General features: G+C 50.5%; 1 protein-coding gene across 1 annotated transcript; it reads left to right on the forward strand.

Moving 5' to 3' along the window:
• On the forward strand, positions 1–14,863 carry ESYT1 (extended synaptotagmin 1). The gene is made up of 31 exons (XM_046011893.1): positions 1–1,080; positions 2,702–2,743; positions 2,909–3,043; positions 3,171–3,244; positions 3,371–3,443; positions 3,603–3,692; positions 3,869–3,924; positions 4,970–5,093; positions 5,182–5,358; positions 5,483–5,565; positions 5,860–5,908; positions 6,037–6,123; positions 6,212–6,304; positions 6,529–6,600; positions 6,781–6,867; positions 8,329–8,478; positions 8,801–8,953; positions 9,082–9,258; positions 9,421–9,503; positions 9,603–9,651; positions 9,760–9,849; positions 9,962–10,057; positions 10,329–10,400; positions 10,493–10,579; positions 12,555–12,695; positions 12,806–12,954; positions 13,047–13,145; positions 13,229–13,360; positions 13,446–13,551; positions 13,772–13,821; positions 14,016–14,863. Exons 1-31 carry the CDS (start codon positions 691–693, stop codon positions 14,053–14,055), a joined length of 3,306 nt encoding a protein of 1,101 aa, XP_045867849.1. The 5' UTR covers positions 1–690; the 3' UTR covers positions 14,056–14,863.
• Positions 14,864–21,484: the final 6,621 nt, after the last annotated feature.

The raw sequence follows: 21,484 nt of genomic DNA on the forward strand, positions 1-21,484 counted from the left end.
CGGGACAAGATAGCCAGTGTCGGTCATCGAACATTTTCATTCCACATAGGGTGTTTTCCTTTTCTTTTTTAAGGACAGCCAGGGAAACACTGAAGGATAAGTAATGTACTCAAGAGTATAAAGACTAGGGAAAACTGACAAATGAACATGTAGGAATTCCAGACAAATCCTGCCAAACCGTGCGAATGGAGTGGAAGTAAATCCTGATCCTCCACAACCCCATCACTTCCCAGCCCCAAGTCCCAGTAAAACAGTCATTGGCTGTGCGGCTCCGCATGACGTCATACCGCAGGCACTCCCATCCCACGTGGGGGAGCGCCTGGTCCGCCTCTCCTTAAACGGTACGTCAAGCCTCCTTCTCTTTCTGACCAATCAAATGCCGCCCTTTAGCCTCTTTCCGACCTTTCCCGCCGTCCCAGACCGCCCATCTTGGCACGCCGGTCTAATCAAGGAGGTCCTGCCTCTCCCGAACCCTACCGGCTCCCGGCGGAAGAGGGGCAGGGTTTCTATCTTTCGACTCCACCTTGGTCTGTGCAGCGACGGCCAACCAGAGCGGACAGATGGAGGGGGCGTGGCTTAGGGTCCCCTCCCCCAGCGTGGGGTTTACTGTTTGCAGGGGGCAGCTGGGCGCTAGACCTAGCAACCTCTCTGCGGGGTGTGGGTCGGGCGTGTCCTCCCAGCTGTGGCACCATGGAGCGCTCTCCTGCCGACGGCTCCAGTCCCAGCCTCGTGGACCAGCCCTCTACTCCCTCCGACCCTTCTGACCAGCCCCCAGCTGCTCACGCAAAGCCGGACCTGGGTTCTGGGAACCAACCTGGCCGCCCAGGCGCGGCGGGTGAGGCCATGGCGTTGCTGACTTCGTTCGGACGGCGGCTGCTGGTGCTAGTGCCGGTGTACCTGGCCGGCGCAGTGGGACTCAGCGTGGGTTTCGTGCTTTTCGGCCTCGCCCTCTACCTGGGCTGGCGCCGGGTCCGCGAAGAGAAAGAACGGAGCCTTCGAGCAGCGCGGCAGCTGCTGGACGATGAGGAGCGGCTCACGGCGGAAACACTTTATCTGAGCCATCGAGAACTACCTGCCTGGGTGAGCGAGCACCCTCAGTGCTGCATAGCCCCCCTCCTAGTCCCCCGGTTCTAGGGGTCTTCCTCCTGTCCCTAAAGGCAGCTCTCCACCCTGGGACCATGGGAGGGAGACCCCTCTCGCTCCGCTAGCCACCTCCCTGGTGGGACGCGCCACTCTTGGGACCGAGTAGCCACTCTTCCCCCTCCCTCCTTTTCCCGCATGCAGATCCCGATCCTTCTACAGAATCAGGACTTCTTCCTCTGCTCCTGGGAAAGCAGTAAGAACATCTGGGGAATCGGTCTCAGCCGTGGCTCTCCCTCCTAGCCATGCTCCTTGAGCGCTCCTCTCTTCTGGTGCCGCTCGCGCCTTCTGTTCCCGGACATCCCCGTTGCGGCTCAGAGGGTTCCCTCGTCTCTCCAGTCTCCCTTGAGACTTTTTTTTTCTTTCTTTCTTTCTTTCTTTTTTTTTTTTTTTACTATTTATGGCCATAAGGTTCTCCCTTTTCCCGCTCTTATTCCTGGAGACCCGCTGGCACCCAGCCCCAGGAGCACTACCCAGGAGAGCCGCCGCCCCCGACCGACCCCCGGCCCTCGCCTTCCAGCCCCAGGCGGCTGGGCCGCAGCGCAGCAGAGGCGGCTGCGGGACGAAGGGCGGGGGTGCGGGGGGAGGGTAGTGCGACTGCTGCAGTGCCCGCTGCCCACACTCCACCGGCCCTGGTCGGCCCCACCCTTTTCCGGACTGTGCGCTGCGCTTGCTCGGTTGGGACCCGGACCCTAGGTCTGCACCCCCTCACCTCCTTCCTTCTCTCGGCCCTGCGGGGGCAGAGCCCGTTACCCGGCCCCTCCCTGCCTCCGCTTTCTTGCCCTTGCCAGCAGAGGTGCCAGTCTAGGGGGAGAATGGCAGAAGAGAAGAATCAAAGTTGACACTAGGCGGATAGGGCCATGCGGCACAGGCCCGGGGCTGGAGAGGGGAAAGGGGGAGAAGTCCCAGGGGACGAACAGCCCAGGGAGCAACTGTCTTTGTTCCTCCTACTCCTCGTCATAGAAAGCCGTCTTCTTTCTGAAACAACTATCCCTCTTCCTCCCCGGTACAAAGCACAGGTGTCCTCCTTTCCTATTAAAGGAGTCATATTGATAAAAAGGAGGAAAAAAACAAAAACCAAAACCGACTAGCGCCTAAATGGCTCTGCTGGCCCCTCCCTAACTCTAGGAGCTGCTTCCCCTCTTCACCTTCTGGGTGTAGAAGCTCTAGTTCAAGGTGAGGTGGGAAGGCTGCAAAAAGAAGCCAAGACTTCTCCAAATCCCAGGATTTCCTCCTTAAACTGATTGTCAGGACCTCCCCCTCCAGAAAGAATGTGCCCTTCTCCTTCCCTCCCCCTCTGCTCCAGCAGCTGTCATCACTTCACATCCCCCAGCTGTCCACAAAGCAACGTTGTGTGGCCCACACCCCATCAGGGCCCCTCATCAGGAGTGATGTGAGGAGTGAATGTTCTGGACATCCCAGCCCCTTCACACCGAACCCTGGGCGTGGGGAGGTCTTGCCACAGCTTCTGTTTCCTCTGTGGGCATGCGGCCCAGCATCTCGGTAGGAAATCACAGGTGGAAGGTGCGCTCATCTCTCCCTCTCCCTTCCTCACCTCTAGGTCAGCTTTCCGGATGTGGAAAAGGCTGAGTGGCTAAATAAGGTGAGCACTGGCTTTTTCTTGAGTGGGGAATGGGGTTTGTTTCTCTAGGCAGCCCCTGCCACACTTCAGGTCTAGCCTCAGTGCTCTCTGTGGGGAGGATTCTGAAGGAACTTGTCTTTAGGAGGAAGATTAGGCTCTCCTGTGACAGGTTCCCTCTCCTTCCAGATTGTGGCCCAGGTCTGGCCCTTCCTGGGCCAGTACATGGAGAAGCTTCTGGCTGAAACTGTGGCCCCAGCTGTTCGAGGCTCTAACACTCATCTGCAAACATTTACATTTACACGAGTGGAACTGGGTGAAAAGGTATGTGTGTAGGAAGGAAAGTAATGGGAGGAAGGAGACAGGGCAGGGAAGGTGGGGGGCCCAGAAGAGGCCGAGATACTCCTCCCTTTCCCTCTTCTCTCTCTGTTAAGAATTCATCTCTCCACAGCCATTGCGCATCGTAGGCGTCAAGGTTCACCCTGGTCGGAGCAAAGAACAGATCCTGTTGGATCTGAACATCAGGTAATACCGCTCATTCTTCCAGCCCCCTCTTCAGCAGGATCCTGGTCACTCTAACAGCTTCATTCCACCTCCCCCCATTTCAGCCCGGTACCAACCCTCTTTGTTCTCTTCCTTATCAACTGCCAGCTATGTAGGTGATGTGCAGATTGACGTGGAAGTGAAGAAATATTTCTGCAAAGCAGGAGTCAAAGGCATGCAGGTGGGGCAGATGTCAGGGGTCCCCATAATAGGGAGCCTTTGCCCTAAATTTCATCAGATATGGGGAAGTGGGAGTTTGGAAAAACCAAGGCTGGGGAAGTTTGGGACAAAAAGAAGGCGTTTTGTGGAGAAATGGTCTGTTCTTCTCCTCTTGCCCCAGCTACATGGTGTCTTACGGGTGATTCTTGAGCCACTCATAGGGGACCTTCCTATCGTGGGAGCTGTGTCGATGTTCTTCATCCGACGCCCGGTAAGTGAAAACATTGAGGGGCATGGGGGAGCAGGGAAACCAAAGAGGATTGGGAGGGAGAGGGTGGCCAGCTCTGGGGCTTGGGGGAGGAAAGCCTCAGGGGTCTGGCAACTGTTGGATGGGTGTGACCATGCCACCAGGTGCTCTGTCCTGACCCTGCTGCTCTTTCCTTCCAGACCCTAGATATCAACTGGACGGGGATGACCAATCTGCTGGATATCCCAGGACTCAGGTGTCAAGGATTTATTTATTTTTATTTATTTATTTTTAAGATTTTATTTATTTGACAGAGATCAAAAGTACACAGAGAGGCAGGCAGAGAGAGACGGGGGGAAGCAGGCTCCCTGCTGAGCAGAGAGCCCAATGCGGGACTCGATCCCAGGACCCTGAGATCATGACCTGAGCCAAAGGTGGAGGCTTAACCCACTGAGCCACCCAGGCACTCGGATTTATTGCGCACCTAAATGTTCCAGCCCTGGGCTTCGGGTTTTCGGGATTCAAAACAGTAAAAGAAGGGTGCCTGGGTGGCTCAGTCATTAAGCATCTGCCTTTTGGCTCAGGTCATGATCCCAGGGTCCTGGGATCCAGCTCCTCATCGGGTTCCCTGCTCCTCAGGAAGCCAGCTTCTCCCTCTCCCACTCCCCCTGTTTGTGTTCCCTCTCTCGCTGTCTCTCTCTCTCTCTCTGTCAAATAAATAAGTGAAATATTCAAAACAACAAAAAACAGTAAAAGATGCAGCCAGTACCCTCGAGGAGCCTTGATCATCCTAGCTGGAGAGATGACAAATACCCCTGAGTTCCATACTATGATTTTCTCCTGTGGGGGAGCATGTAGGGTAGAGTGAAGAGGGCTGCAGGCTTCTCCGCAGGGGTAAACAGAAAAAGAAGAGCTGAGATGGCAGTGAAGGTTCAGAGCAGTAGGTGAGGAATTGGGGTAAAAGAGTAGCAAAAAACTATTTTTTTTCTAAAGATTTCATTTATTTATTTGACAGAGACAACACCAAGAGAGGGAACAGAAGCAGGAGGAGTGGGAGAGGGAGAAGCAGGCCTCCCTCTGAGCAGGGAGCCCAATGCGGGGCTCAATCCCAGGACCCCAGGATCATGACCTGAGACAAAGGCAGATGCTTAATGACTGAGCCACCCAGGCGCCCAAAAAAGGATTTTCAAGAAAGGATGTCCCTCTAGCTTTAGGCATCTCTTAGTTGTGGGAAACAGCTGGGGCTGGGGTATATTGGAAGTTGGAGCCACACTCACCTCCTTTTCTGCTCCCTCATCCAGCTCCCTCTCTGACACCATGATCATGGATTCCATTGCTGCCTTCCTTGTGTTGCCCAACCGATTATTGGTGCCCCTTGTGCCTGACCTTCATGATGTGGCCCAGTTGCGTTCCCCTCTGCCCAGGGTATGGCCTCTCCCCCATCTGACAGATCGTCCTCTCAGGAACCTCGTGCTGGGTCCTTGGTTTCTCATGATCTGATTCCTCTGCACAGGGCATTATTCGGATTCACCTGCTGGCTGCCCGAGGTCTGGGCTCCAAGGACAAATATGTGAAGGGCCTGATTGAGGGCAAGTCAGACCCCTATGCACTGGTGCGAGTGGGAACCCAGGCATTCTGCAGTCGAGTCATTGATGAGGACCTCAACCCCCAGTGGGGAGAAACTTACGAGGTGGGAGAGCTGAGGAGTGGGGCTGTCGGATGGCGGGGGTGTCCTGGGGGCCGTGAGAGAAGATGCTCGTCGGATGATCCTCACAGTGTAGCTGGTGAGACCTTTCTCCCTGTGTGTGCTTCAGGTGATGGTACACGAGGTCCCAGGGCAGGAGATTGAGGTGGAGGTGTTTGACAAGGATCCAGACAAAGACGACTTTCTGGGCAGGTAGATTGCGTGTGTTAGGATTCTAAAGCGTCAGTGCTACCAGGGTTGCAGAGGTCATTATAATGCTTTTCCAGGCCTGAGAATTGTGTATCATTTTCTTTCCCGACCTCCCCACCTCTTCGCCTCCACCACACACGCACATGAACACACACATAAGTATCTACTGATTATAAGAAGGAAGTGTGAGAGTCACCATTTATTTCTGGGTGGGTGAGTGGAAGGCCAATGACATGCTCCTAATGTCCACACTCTCCTTTTTCTCCACTCACTGTCACCCCTCCCCGCCCCCTCCAGGATGAAGCTGGACGTGGGAAAGGTGCTGCAGGCTGGAGTACTGGACGATGTAAGTTGAGAGCAGAGGAAGAGGGTGGCCTCACCCACTGGGCTGTCAGGAGTTGCTACATTGGCGGGGAAAGGGTTGTGTGAATATCTGATCTGCTATACCTCACTTTCTTCTGCTTCTCCCTCCAGTGGTTTCCTCTGCAAGGTGGGCAAGGCCAAGTTCACTTAAAGCTAGAATGGCTGTCACTTTTGCCAAATGCAGAAAAACTAGAGCAGGTAACCAACATGGGAAATAGGAAGCTGGAAATACAGGGGACATGAGGGCAAGGGTCTGACTACTCCCACCCCCTGCCCTTGCCTCCAGGTTCTGCAGTGGAATCGAGGAGTCTCCTCCCGCCCAGAGCCCCCATCGGCCGCCATCTTAGTTGTCTATCTGGATCGGGCACAGGATCTCCCTGTGAGTGTGGATTCTGAGGGCTACTGAACAGGAAGCTCTGGATGTAGCTTTCCCAGCCCCGCTCTTGCCCCCGCCCCACTCGGCTGCAGAAGCAGCAGCATGTAACACAAGGGTTCCAAGGAGGGGATCACAGCCACCTCGGAAAAGATTGAGAGCCCACCTTCCTTCACTGAGACAAAACCAAAAACACCCAAGATGGTGACTTCTGAATTCTACCCCCACAGCTGAAGAAGGCGAACAAGGAACCCAACCCCATGGTACAACTGTCAATTCAGGATATGACCCAGGAGAGCAAGGTGAGGGCCAGGACGGCATTGTGGGAGATTGTGTGTGCGTGTGCACATGCACGTCTGGTTGGGAGGGCTGTTCTTAGGAGGACGTCTGCCTTTTGGGCTGCCTGTAAAGGCAAAGGCTTTCTGGAGAAACAGGACTGGTACTGTGGCACATATCCTTACTCCCATCCTGCGCCCCTCCAGGCTGTCTACTGCACCAATAGCCCGGTGTGGGAGGAGGCTTTCCGGTTTTTCCTACAAGACCCTCGAAGCCAGGAGCTCGATGTGCAGGTGAGATAATCACCTACGGAGCCCCTTCTAAATACCCTGTTCTACCTTCCCAGGTCTGCATCACATCCCTCTCTCTCCCCTTTGATTATATTCCAGTCTGTCTACCTAGACTCTTCGTCTCCATGCTCCCCGCTCTTCCCCAATGATCTCTCTGGAATCATTTTTTTTTGTAAGGATTTTATTTATTTGATAGAGACACAGCAAGAGAGGAAACATAAGCGGGGGTGTGGGAGAAGGAGAAGCAGGCTCCTGGCAGAGCAGGGAGCCTGATGCGGGGCTGGATCCCAGGATCCTGTGATCATGACCTGAGCTGAAGGCAGATGCTTAATGTCTGAGCCACGCAGGCACCCCAGAATCCTTATTTTTTAAGATTTTATTTTGGAGTATGTGCGTGTGCAAATGGGGGGAGGGGCAGAGGGAGAGAGAGAACCTCAATGAAACTCCCCGCTGAGTGCAGAGCCTGGTGCAGGGCTTGATCTCAGGACCCTGAGGTTGTGACCTGAGCCGAAACAAAGAGTAGGTCAACCGACAGCTACCCAGGCACCACTCTAGAATCATTTTTTTTTCTTACGATTTTATGTATTTATTTGACATAGATCACAAGTAGGCAGAGAGAGAGGAGGAAGCAGGCTTCCTGCCAAGCAGAGAGCCTGATGACCGGGCTCGATCCCAGGACCCTGGGATCATGACCTGAGCTGAAGGCAGAGGCTTAACCCACTGAGCCACCCAGGCGCCCCCAGAATCATTCTTTAGAGGAGCACCTGGCTGGCTCAGTTGAAGAGCGTGCAACTTTTGATCTTGGGGATAGGAGTTCAAGCCCTATGTCAGGTATGGAGATTACTTAATGAGTTTTTAAAAAAAAGATTTTAGGGAGCCTGCTCCCCCACCCCCACTTGTGCCTCTGCCTACTTGTAATCTCTGTCAAATAAATAAAATCTCTTAAAAAAATAAAATTTTTTTTAAAAAAGATTTTTATTTATTTATTTGACAGGCAGAGATCACAAGTAGGCAGAGAGGCAGGCAGAGAGAGAGAGGAGGAAGCAGGCTCCCCGCTTGAGCAGAGAGCCCAATGCGGGGCTCGATCCCAGGACCCTGAGATCATGACCTGAGCCGAAGGCAGAGGCTTTAACCCACTGAGCCACCGAGGCGCCCCTTAAAAAAATAAAATTAAAAAAGATTTTATTTAGAGAGAATAAGAGAGAGCAAGAGTGGAGGGGGCAGTGGCAAATAGGGAGAAGCAGACTCCCCACTGAGCAAGGAGCCCTATGTGAGACTTGATCCCAGAACCTGAGCAGAAAGCAGACGCTTAACCAAGTCACCCACGTGCCCTAGATTCATTCTTTATAACTGAGAGTTGTATACTTAAAATGAGTGATTTTTATGGCAAATAATACCTCATTGAAATTATTGAGTATGTCTCTGTTTTCCACTTCACTACATCCCCTCTTCCTGTGCCTCTAGGTGAAGGACGACTCCAGGGCTCTGACATTAGGGGCACTGACCCTGCCTCTGGCTCGCCTGCTGACTGCCCCCGAACTCACCTTGGACCAGTGGTTCCAGCTCAGCAGCTCTGGCTCAAACTCCAGGCTCTACATGAAATTGGTTATGAGGGTATGGAGACAGAGAAAATGCTGGGGGTGGTGAAGGGCCTTGTAGATTCCTTGGTATGAAGAATAAAGAAGAGGAATCCTCTAAGATCTAATGAGCTAGTGTATGTGGAAGCATCTAGCAGGCACACAAAAACGTCTGTTGATCAGACTGGGGAAGAAATGGTGTTTGAGTAGGATGAGTGTGGCTGGAACCCTCTAGAGATGAGCCCAGCCAAGGCAGGGACCTGTTTCCCTTGTCCCAGCCTCTGCCTCCAACCCCACATCCCTTGCCTACTGGTGCTAGCTGCACTTCTTTGATTGGACAATTACACCACTCTCCCTAGATCTTGTACTTGGATTCATCAGAAGTGCACTTTCCCACTGTGCCTGGGACTCCTGGGGCTTGGGACCTGGACGAGAGCCCCCAGACAGGCAGCAGTGTGGATGTCCCACCTCGACCTTCTCACACTACTCCTGAGAGTCACTTTGGGATGGAGGTGAGTCTAGATCTAGAAAGGACGAGGTAGGATCTGTTGCCTAAGCATGTGCAAAAGCCTGTTTGGGGCTGGTTTTAATAGGTCTCTCTCTACCTACCATCTGGTGCCTCTGTCTGTCCCTTTTGCAGAATGTGCTTCGGATCCATCTATTAGAGGCCCAGGATCTGATCGCCAAAGACCGTTTCCTGGGGGGACTGGTGAAGGGCAAGTCAGACCCCTATGTCAAACTAAAGCTGGCAGGACGAAGCTTCCGGAGCCGTGTTGTTCGGGAAGATCTCAATCCCCGCTGGAATGAGGTTTTTGAGGTCAGAACTGCATGGCTAGGACTCCTCCAAGTCCCTTCTCCTCCTTCCCTCTAGCTCTGAGAGTGGTCCGAAAGCCCTCTGGGGTTCAGGTGGTTGAGGGTGAGGTTCCCAGTCATTTGAAGAAGAAAAAGAATCCGCCTTCACACTGTTTTCTCCCTCTAGGTGATTGTCACGTCAGTTCCAGGCCAAGAGCTAGACATTGAAGTTTTTGACAAGGACCTGGACAAGGATGACTTTCTGGGCAGGTGAGAGGATAGGAGTCCGGAGGGGAAGACAAACGTTTTGGGGAGATGAACACTTGGCTGTGACCACTGGCCTCTTGTTTTAATTTTTCTCCGCTCCAGGTGCAAAGTGAGTCTCACTGCAGTCCTGAACACAGGCTTCCTTGATGAGGTGAGCAAGGAATTATAAGCTATAATCCCTCCTATCTTGACCCATGTCTCAATCTCCTAGTCCCTCTGTGCCCACATCCCCAAGGCTTAAGCCTGCCTATGCCCACAGTGGCTGACCCTAGAGGACGTGCCATCTGGCCGCCTGCACTTGCGTCTGGAGCGTCTGACACCCCGGCCCACGGCTGCTGAGTTAGAGGAGGTAGGGACGGGACTCTGGGTGGGTCATGGCGAACACTCCCGTCCGTCTCCCAGGCGTGGCAGGGCCACGGCGCATCCATCACAGGTCCCCCAGCCCGCGTGTCCTCCCGCAGGTGCTGCAGGTGAACAGTCTGATCCAGACGCAGAAGAGCGCAGAGCTGGCGGCGGCCCTGCTGTCTGTGTATCTGGAGCGGGCGGACGAGCTGCCGGTGAGAGCCGCTCCCCGCACCCCATAGCTCCCTGGCCCTTCCTCCGCCTCCCTCAGGTTTGGATGCTCCAGGGGATATTTGGAATAATAAATTCCAAATTCCTCTTTCCCAGGGTGGTGCTGGGGTGGGAAGAATAGTCTGTGAAGGCCGGAGGGTAGTGGCTGTCAAGTGACCATGGGGATGTGATCTGGGAGGGGAGCAGGAGATCTGCCTCACTAGGTCTCTCAGTTCAAGACCATATTTAACAGTCAACGCACTGTTCTCTCCCTAGCTCCGGAAAGGGACCAAGCCTCCCAGCCCTTATGCTACTCTCACCGTCGGAGACTCTTCTCATAAGACAAAGGTATTAGGAAATGTCGCAGGGCTGTCTGGGAGTGCTGAGAAATGCAGAGGAGAACGTTCCAAGCACTGACCTTAACCCCTCATCTCCACCAGACAATTGCCCAAACCTCAGCCCCTGTCTGGGACGAGAGTGCCTCCTTTCTCATCAAGAGACCACACACCGAGAGCCTGGAGCTGCAGGTACCATAAATTCATTCTGTGAACATTTTGCCACCGCGGGTGAGTCACTGAACCAGGCACAGGGAGAAAAGATTTAGTTCCTTTTTTTTTTTTTTTTTTAGATTTTTATTTATTTATTTGACAGACAGAGATCACAAGTAGGCAGAGGCAGGCAGAGAGAGAGGAGGAAATAGGCTCCCTGCAGAGCAGAGAGCCTGATGTGGGGCTCGATCCCAGGACCCTGAGATCATGACCTGAGCCGAAGGCAGAGGCGTTAACCCACTGAGCCACCCAGGCGCCCCTAGTTCCTATCTTTATGGAGCTCGCATTCTCTTTGGGGAGAAGAATAACCAAGGAAAACTTCCAGACTGACAAACCGCTGAGGTAAAAGGCACTGTGGGGAAGAGGAGGGCTTCTACCTCAGATGAGGGGAAGAGGTGGAGGTAGTAGTAGCGGTAGCCCTAGACGACCCCTGAGCTTAAGGGGAAACAGGATGTGACCAAGAAGAGAAGGAATGGTCTTCAGGCTGAGAAGGGAATGAGGACAAAGAAGGCAAACTGTAGATCACAGAGGCAGACAGGAGCAGGATCAAAAGGGCTCTTGACTCTTAGGCTAAGAATGTGGATTTACCTTAAAGGCATAGGGGAATATTTGAAGGAGTGAGGGGTGACTACCCAGATTTGCACTTTACAAAGATCGTGCTGACAGCAGGGTGAAGGGTGGACTGAAGGAAGATGGTGCTGGAGGCAGGGAGGTCAGCTAACAGGCTATGAAGCAAGACATTACAAAGGGCAGTGGTATTTAGTGGTGGTTATTTTGACATGGGAGAAAGAACAAAGGACAGCCTAGACACGAACTCCTGGATTTTTTAGCCTGGGGCAGCGGGACAGAGAAAGGAGCTATTGCCAACACAGGGAATGACCAAAGCAGGAGTGCTTGAATTTGAGACCTCTGAGATCATCCAAGGGGAAACAGCTATCCGGAAGGTAGATCTGTGGCCCGCTATGGGGTTCTCACCGCTCCTTCGTCTGAGCACCAAGCACACGTAGCATCTGTAGTCCCAGGTGTGCAGGAGCACCTTGAGGGCCTACAGAGAGTGAAGACAAGGGAGGGACACGCTGAGCGTGGCAGCAATGACAGAGCAGACAGAGGAAGAGGAGCCCTGCAAAGGGCCTGAGGTATAACAGGGGCAATGGGGTGTTTGCCAGGAGAGAAGGGGGTATGGAAGCCAAAGAAGAGTGTCTGAAAAGATAGGAAGTGGCCAGATGTTACCGAGAAAATGAAATGAGATGACTGAGAATGACTGATGTTGAGGTAACAGATTAGAGCAACTTTAGTGGCAAGCACGGAGTAGAAACTAGATTTCAGGGGTTTCAAGGGTGAACAAAGGTAAAGAGGTATGGGAGCAGGGAGAGGGTGGTAGAGGTAATACAGGGGTGCTTTTCCTCTTCTGGAGCATGAGTCAAAGACCCTCTAAAGTTGACAAAGTAATAAGTTGAGAATTACATGAACAGAATCAAGAGACCTTAAAATAGTGTAACTGTTAACAACACTAGCAGAGGTAGAGAAGATAAGTCAATGAGCTCCACTCCTTACCTTGCACCACAGGGAATCAGGAGCTATGGAAGCTGGCAAATAGTGATAGAGAGATACAGGCATATTAGCTAGAATTATTCTGGAACTCAGAAGACAGGAAGAGTTTGCAGGTCATTATATCTGGAGTGTGGAAATGGGGGTTAGGTGGGCAGGAACCCTGTAATTCCATTTCTGCTGTTCTTTCTCTCCACACTGTGCAGCAGCTACGGCTCTGGGGTGTAATTTGTGAAAGCTCAGGAAGTAGAGAGGGCACAGTCTAGTCTGGCTAGGAAAGGAAGGGAAGCGGAGCCAGCAACATGGCTGCCATGTGACCGTCACAAAGGGGAATCTCTCTCCAAAACCACCCAAGTGTTTGGACCGAGAACACCAGGGTTAAATCATCTGCCTCTTGATTCCACAGGTCCGGGGTGAGGGGACGGGCACACTGGGCTCGTTCTCCCTGCCCCTCTCGGAGCTACTCGTGGCTGACCAGCTCTGCCTGGACCGTTGGTTTACACTTAACAATGGTCAAGGGCAGGTGCTACTGAGAGCACAGCTGGGGGTGAGTAGCAGGAGGTGACGGGCCTAGGGGGGACGGAGACCAGGGCCTGTTCTCGTAGCTAGGGAGCTAAGCAAGACTCGGCCCAGCTTGCAGCTCTCTTGCCCCCCCAGATCCTGGTGTCCCAGCATTCGGGTGTGGAAGCACACAGCCACAGCCACAGCTCCTCCTCGCTGAGTGAAGAACCGGAGCTCTGGGGAGGACTCCCTTACAGCACCTCCTCGGCCCCGGAGCTGCGGCAGCGCCTGACACACGGGGACAGGTGAGGGGCTAGGCCAGAAAGACCACGTGCACTCAGGAGTACAAAGGATGAGCTCCGGGCTCCCCAGGCACTATCTCTGTCTCTTCCCACAGTCCCCTGGAGGCTCCGGCTGGGCCCCTAGGCCAGGTGCGACTGACCGTCTGGTACTACAGCGAAGAGCGAAAGCTGGTCAGCATTGTTCACAGCTGCCGGTGAGACCCCGTCCGCCCTCCCCTCCTGCCCCCCTGGCCCACCTCCCCTTGGGCTGCCTTCTTACCTTCAGCTTCCTGTGCAGGGCCCTTCGACAGAATGGACGGGACGCCCCCGACCCCTACGTGTCACTGTTGCTACTGCCAGACAAGAACCGAGGTACCAAGCGGAAAACCTCACAGAAGAAGAGGACCCTAAACCCTGAATTCAATGAACGGTCAGTCAGTAAGCATTCAGGTGGAGAGAAGGGCGGCTCGGGAAGGAACCCCTGCCCCTAATGCCCAGCGCCCCCCTCCCCCCAGATTTGAGTGGGAACTGCCCCTAGATGAGGCCCTGAGGCGAAAGCTGGATGTCTCTGTGAAGTCTAATTCCTCCTTCATGTCAAGGGAGCGTGAGCTGCTGGGGAAGGTAAGAGGGTGAGGGTGAGCAAGGCGAAGGTAAGGCTTAGAAGCTGCTGGGAGCAAGGCTGTCGTCCCTCAGGGACCCGGGGAGGAAGCACCGCAGGTGACACTACTATACATGTGACCTGATCCCCTCGGCACTGGTTTGGAGCAGGAGTGTGTAACGATGGGATGTGGTCTTCAGAGATCTCAAGGTAACATCCGCACCCCCCGCCCCTCCAATGCAGGTGCAGCTGGACCTTGCTGAGATAGACCTTTCCCAGGGAGCGGCCCAGTGGTGAGTACCCGATGGGCTGGGGGTGGGCCTGGCTGTGTAAGCCAGAGAAATCCCAGTCCCGGGCAGGGAGAAGAGCATGCGTTCTGAGGTGAGAACCACTGATTCTCTGCAGTCCAAGAGCCCTTGGGTCATGCTTCATTTCTTGGAGGACACAAGTCCCCTTTCTACCTGAGCCTTCTCTGCTTCTTCCCCAGGTATGACCTCATGGATGACAAGGACAAGGGTGGCTCCTAGGAGCCAAAGATTCCCAGCCTGACCACCGTCTCCATGCCTTGTTCCTCACTGCATCACCACCTTGATGTGATGAGCCTAAAGCTAGGGCCGAGGGCAGAGCCTGTGCCCCTCAGCCCTCTCACCTCCCAGGCCCGTGCTGGGGCCTTTGCTTGACCAAAGAGGAGGACCACATGTCACCCTTTACTGCATGGCCGTGATCCTTCTGGGCTCCAGGGGCAGAGACCTGAGCTGGCTGTTTCCCGCTCTGCCTGCACATTCTCCTTTGTCCCTCTGCCTCAGGGCCTTCTGTACCTGTGCCTGGCCACTGGCAGCACTAGCAGCAGCCTTTGCTTATGCCAAATACAGCTTCTGGAAAGACCTTTTCTCCTAAAGCGGACAGCCGCCTTCTTCCCTACCATGAACAGTCAGGGAGGGCAAACGCGTGGGTGGGAAGGTAGCCGGGCTAACCATTCAAGCCAAGAGCCTCTGGGACTAGTGCGTGTCATCAGCATATGGTGACCCAGACCCCTGAGTCCAGTTCTGCCCCCACTTCTCAAGTCTGTTCCAAAAATTACACCTGCTGCGATGACCAGGGCCAGTCTCTTGATGCACTCTGGGAATCAGAACGCTTAGCCACTACTTGAAGACATGGAGAGAACCTCTGTCTTAGGGCTTCTGGCTGGCACCGTGCAGCTTTGGAGGACGGGAGGCAGCAGGTATCGGTTCAGGTACCTAGGCTGTTAACTCACTGACTAGAACCGAATCTCTTGGGTTTTGCACCAACTCTGCCAACTCACTGTACCTTATATTAAACATTATACTCAAACCAGCTGTGGCTCTTTTCTTTAAGGAAAGGGAATTTAGCCTACCATTATTATTTGCCAATGACATGTTACATAGAGGAAATCCTTAAGACTCCACCAAAAAAACTGAAAACTAAAAGTTCAGTAAAATTGTAGGATACAAAGTCAACATACAAAAATCTGTTGCATTTCTATACACCAGTAGCTATTAGATAAAACAGTCCCATTTACAGATACTTCAAAGAGAATAAAATACCTACAAATAAATTTAACCAAGGAGGTGAAAGATCCATACAGTGAAAACTATATGATATTAAGGAAAGGAACTGAAGATACAGAAGCCATTCCATGCTCAGGGACTGCAAGTATTGTTCAAATGTCCACACTTCCCAGAACAAACTACAGAGCAGTGCAATCCCTATCAAAAATCCAATGGTGGGGGGTGCCTGGGTGGCTTAGTGGGTTAAGCCTCTGCCTTCAGCTCAGGTCACGATCCCAGAGTCCTGGGATCGAGCCCCGCATCGGGCTCTCTGCTCAGCAGGGAGCCTGCTTCCTCCTCTCTCTCTGCCTACTTGTGACCTCTGTCTGTCAAATAAATAAATAAAATTAAAAAAAAAAAATCCAATGGTGGGGCGCAAGAAGAGTGGGAGAAATGGGTAAAGGGGATCAAAAGAAACAAACTTTCAGCTATAAAATAAGACCTGAGATGCAACGTACAGCATGGTGACTATAGTTAAAATACCATATCCTTTGAATACAAGTACAAAAACATGTCCTGTCGGGGTGCCTGGGTGGCTCAGTGGGTTAAAGCCTCTGCCTTAGGCTCAGGTCATGATCCCAGGGTCCTGGGATCAAGCCCCACGTCAGGCTCTCTGCTTAGCGGAGAGCCTGTTTCCCTTCCTCTCTCTGCCTGCCTCTCTGCCTACTTGTGATCTGTCAAATAAAATCTTTTTAAAAAAAATAAATAATTAAAAGCAAAGTGGCCTAACATGAACTTTCACGAAGCAGGGGCTATCTGCATATGGCTAACTAATTTATGATAAAGGAGCCAAGTAGTCTATATAATGGGAAAAGTACAGTCTTTTTCATAAATGGCACTGGGAAAACTACACAGCCACATGCAAAACGACGAGACTGGAGCATTATCTTACACTCAACAAAAAAATTAACTAAAAATGGGTTAAACACTTGAATGTAAGACCTAGAACAACAAAACTAGAAAAAATATGCAATAAGTTCTTTGACACAGGTCTTGGTGATGAGATTTAATGTGAGACCCAAAAGCAAAGCCAACAAAAGCAAAAAAAAAAAAAAAAAATCTTCTATATCAAACCAAAAGTTCCCATACCGCATACATAACCAACAAAATGAAAAGTCAAACCACCGAAAGGGAAAAAAAATATTTGTAAATTATGTATCTGATAGGGGGTTAATGTTTGAAATACATAAGGAACTCGCACAACTCAAAAGCTTAAAAAAAAAAAAAAAGTTAAAAAATGGGCAGATCTGAATAGACATTTTTCCAAAGACATACAGATGGCCAACAAGTACCTGAAAAGATACTCACCATCACAAATCATCAGGGAAATGCAAATTTAAAGATTTTATTTATTTATTGGACAGACAGAAATCACAAGTAGGCAGAGAGAGAGGAAGGGAAACAGGCTCCCTGCTGAGCAGAGATTCCTGATTCGGGACTTGATCCCAGGACCCTGGGATCATGACCTGAGCCAAAGGCAGAGGTTTTAACCTACTGAGCCACCCAGGCACCCCAAGGGAAATGCAAATTTAAACCACAATCAGACATCACCTTATACCTTTCAGAATGGCTCTCATCACAAAGACAAGAAATAACAAGTGTTGGTGAAAAAGGGAACCCCTGTACCCTACGGGATATAAACTGGTGCAAACACTAGGGAAAACAGCATGGAGGGACCTCAAAAAACTAAAAATAGAGGGGCACCTGGTGGTTCAGTCGGAGGCCTTCCTTGCTCAGTGGGAGGCCTGCTTCTCCCTCTCCCACTCCCCCTGCTTGTATTCCCTCCCTGTCTCTCCCTCTGTCAAATAAATAAATAAAATATTTTTTTTAATGGAAAACAGAACTGCTGCAGGATCCAATAATTCCACTTCTGGGTATATATCTAAAGGAAATCTCTATCTCAAAGAGATCCCTGCACTGCCATATTCACTGCACCATTATTTACAATAGCCAAGACAGGGACACAACCTAAGTGACCACTGAAGAGTGAATGAAGAAAGAAATGTGGGGTACGTATACACACACACACACACACACACACACACACACAGGAATATTATTCAGTCATAAAAAGAAGGAAATCTTACCATTTGCAACAACATGGATGAGCCTCGAGAGCATTATGCTAAGTGAAACAAGTCAAAGACAAATACTGTATGATCTCACTCACATGTGGAATCTAATAATAATACTAAATAAAAGCTCATAGAGGGGCACCTGGGTGGCTCAGTGGGATAAAGCCTCTGCCTTTGGCTCAGGTCATGATCCCAGGGTCCTGGGATCGCACCCCGTATCGGGCTCTCTGCTCAGCAGGGAGCCTGCTTCCCCCTCTCTCTCTGCCTGCCTCTCTGCCTGCTTGTGATCTCTATCTCTCTGTCAAATAAATAAATAAAATCTTAAAAAAAGAAAAAAGGCTCATGGATACAGAGAACATATTGGTGATTCCAGAGGTGGGGTAGGAGAGTGGGAGAAATGGGTAAAGGGGATCAAAAGAAACAAACTTTCAGCTATAAAATAAGACCTGAGATGCAATGTACAGCATGGTGACTATAGTTAAAATACCATATTGTATATGTGAAAGCTGCTAAGACAAGAGATCTGAAAAGTCTCATCACAAGGACAAAAAAATTTGTAACAATGTAAGGTGATGGATGTTAACTATAACTAGACTTACTGTTTATCATTTTGAGATTGTATAAATATTGAAATATTATGTTATATATCTGAAACTAATTTAATGTTCTATGTCAATGTTAATTTTTTTAATAAAAAAAGGAAAAAATACAAGTTAAAATTTTTAAAAAAGCCTTTTGATTAATGAATCATGTCAGTTTAATTAGTGGTCACAACCTAATGTGCAGCCAGTCACCAAGAATGCTGGTTCCGTTGAGGATGGTCAAGGCACCTGTGTGAAGCGGCTCCCTTTGAGTTTCTCAGTGAGACTCATTCCCAGTCTCAGTGATGAGCGAAGACAGCTCCCCATCTATGGTCCACTGCCAATTATGATCCCATGGGCTCCGCAGTGAAAGGACTCTAAGCCACAAACATGGATGCTCTGCAGCCCAGCACGGGCTCAGTGTCTTTTTTTTTTTTTTAAGATTTTATTTATTTATTTGACAGAGAGATCACAAGTAGGCAGAGAGGCAGGCAGAGAGAGATGGAAGCAGGCTCCCCACTGAGCAGAGAGCCCAATGCGGGGCTCCATCCCAGGATGCTGAGATCATGACCCGAGCCGAAGGCAGAGGCCTAACCCACTGAGCCACCCAGGCACCCCAGGCTCACAGTGTCTTAGTGGCAGGTGCTGCCAGACCCACAGAGGCTTCAGGCCTACCTGATGGGAGAAATATTTTCTAACCATTCAGTTAGGCTCACTTTGAGCTCTGCTCCTTTGGAGACCCCTCCTTGAATGGCAACTAGAGAAGCTGTTCTCCGTCACTCCTAACTACCACATGGAAGAAGAGTGGGGGAGAGCAAGGGCCAATTACTGAAAGCAGCCTCAGTGGACCAGGTGATTTCAGAACTGCCTTGGGAGTGGGGGGATGCTTTATCATCTTCTCTGGAAAAATATAAACCTTAGGATGCTATCCACTGGGAGGAGAGAAAAAAGCTCAGAGGAAAAAACAAAACTCAGTTCCACAAGGCGTTGTCAAAATTCACCTTATTAGCAAAAGCTGGATTTAAATTTCATGTCATCCATGAATGCAGCTCCTATTTTTTCAATAACTTTACTACTCACTGCTGGTCCTCTGCTGCCTCTGTTTCCTTCCCACCAACTTACAAGGATTCTCAAGCCTTAGCCATGGGGACAGAGTTGCCCTCCCCCCAAACCAGAAACTTAAGGAAGGAAAACCCAAGAAACACAGCGCAGAGGAACTTACATTTCTAAGGCCTCTTATTGAGTTATTCGATACGGGGCATGCGGCCCAAGGCCTGCTGCTCTAGCTGGCTTCAGATAATACAAACAGGGATCTTGTAATGTGTGACTTTAAAAAGCACTCTTGACCTAGTTCATTACTTCAAGTAGTTACATTTCCAGAAAACTAGAGGACATGGCACAAATTCTCCCATCCAGGAGGTCCCTAATCTTTCCCAACCTTTGCCAGTTCTGGATATATAAGGAAAGAGGTACTGATCTACATATTCAATGCAAGACAAGACACAATTCAGTACATTGTTGTACTTATATATACAAAGATGGAACAAATTAAGGGTCATTAATCACAAGAATTAAACAAATGTATATCTGTTACTTCTCAAACAGCTGGCCTGGGGGCGCCTGGGTGGCTCAGTGGGTTAAAGCCTCTGCCTTCGGCTCAGGTCATGATCCCAGGGTCCTGGGATCGAGCCCCACGTCGGGCTCTCTGCTCAGCGGGGAGCCTGCTTCCTCCTCTCTCTCTCTCTCTGCCTGCCTCTCTGCCTACTTGTGATCTCTGTCTGTTAAATAAATTTAAAAATCTTAAAACAAAACTTAAAACAAAAACAAACAAACAATCAAACAGCTGGCCTGGATACTAACACATACAAGATGCCTGCTTCTTTCAGAGAAAGGCAGATACCACTGCATATAAGTAGACAGTCACTGACACCTGCAAATACTACCCTCTTTTTTTTTTTTTAGTTTATTTATTTAGGTAATCTCTATACCCCATGTGGGGCTCGAACTCACAATCCGAGATCGAGTCATATGTTCTTCTGACTGAGCTCACCAGGCACCCTACAAATACTGCTCTCTTGAAATGTGACTTTACTGGCCCAAAGTGCTGTAGTTAACTGGATGTGGCAATACAGTTGTCTGCCCAACAGCCATTTTCCCCTCTTCCCTACATACAGAATCCCGGAGCATTCCTGACAGTGCCCAGCCCCAGGGGATTCATCACAATCCTCTTTGCTGGATACTCTTTCCCAGCCTGCCCTGTAACTTGGGTCGGCTCTGTGTAGCTCTAGCTCTAGTCAATAAGATGTAAGAGGAAGTCAGCTGGGGACTGGAGTGTCAAAAGAAGAAAGCCCTCATTGCTCCTTCCTTTACCATTGGGTCACTGTTGGAAGGATGTGATGCCTGGAGCTGCAGCTGCCTTTTTTTTTTTTTTTTAAAGATTTTATTTATTTATTTGACAGAAAGAGAGAACACAAGTAGGCAGAGAGGCAGGCAGGGTGGGGGGAAAGCAGGCTCCCTGCTGAGCAGAGAGCCAGATGCGGCCTTGATCCTAGGACCCTTACATCAGGACCTGAGCCAAAGGCAGAGGCTTAACCCACTAAGCCACCCAGGTGCCCCGGCAGCTGTCTTCTTTAAGGCCATGAGGTGACTACCATAAGGAGGAAAAGGTAACATGATTAAGGAATACACATTTTATAAATTAGGGTCATGTGGCATATCATACAATAAAATATTATCCAGCCATTTAAAAAAAAAGGAAAACTTGCCATTTGCAGCAATATGGATGGGCCTCCAGGGTATTATGTGAAATGAAGTTAAGTCAGAGAAAGGCAAATACTGTATGACTTCACTTGAATGCAAAAACAAACAAAGCACTGAACTCACAGATTGTATATTTGAAAGTTGCTGAGAGGTAAGTTTTCATCACAAGAAAAAGACTTTGGGGGGCATCTGGGTGACTCAGTCATTAAGCGTCTGCCTTCAGCTCAGGTCATAGTCCAAGGGTCCTGGGATTGAGCCCCGAATCACACTCCCTGCTCAGTGGGGAGCCTGCTTCTCCCTCTCCCACTCCCCTTGTTTGTGTTCCCTCTCTCACTGTCAAGATAAATAAAATCTTTAAAAAAAAAAAAGAAAAAACTTTTTCTAACTATGTGTGGTGATGGACATTAATTACACTCACTGTGGTGATTACCTCATAATGTACACAAATATAGAATCGTTGTTACACACCTGAAACTAATGTTACATGTCAATTATACCTCAATACAAAGAAAAAAAAAAGAACTAAAAATCTAGGATTAGGCAAACAGAGTGATTATATACATAAAACCAAACATAAGAAAGATACAAAGAATAAAGGGGAGCTAAGGGACGCCCTGGTGGCTCAGTTAGTTAAGCGTCTGGCTTTGGCTCAGCTCATGATCCCAGGGTCCTGATCTGCCCGGCTGGAGCCTCGCTCAGCCGGGAGCCTATTTCTCCTTCTACTTGCCACTCCCCCTGCTTGTGTTCTCTCTCTCTCTCTGACAAATAAATATATAAAATCTTTTTTAAAATTTTAAAAAGAGGGGCGCCTGGGTGGCTCAGTGGATTAAGCCGCTGCCTTCGACTCAGGTCATGATCTCAGGGTCCTGGGATCGAGCCCCGCATTGGGCTCTCTGCTCCGCGGGGAGCCTGCTTCCTCCTCTCTCTCTGCCTGCCTCTCTGCCTGCTTGTGATCTCTCTCTCTGTCAAATA

The sequence above is a fragment of the Meles meles genome, chromosome 7 (genome assembly GCF_922984935.1).
Source record: "Meles meles chromosome 7, mMelMel3.1 paternal haplotype, whole genome shotgun sequence".
Lineage (NCBI taxonomy): Eukaryota > Metazoa > Chordata > Mammalia > Carnivora > Mustelidae > Meles > Meles meles.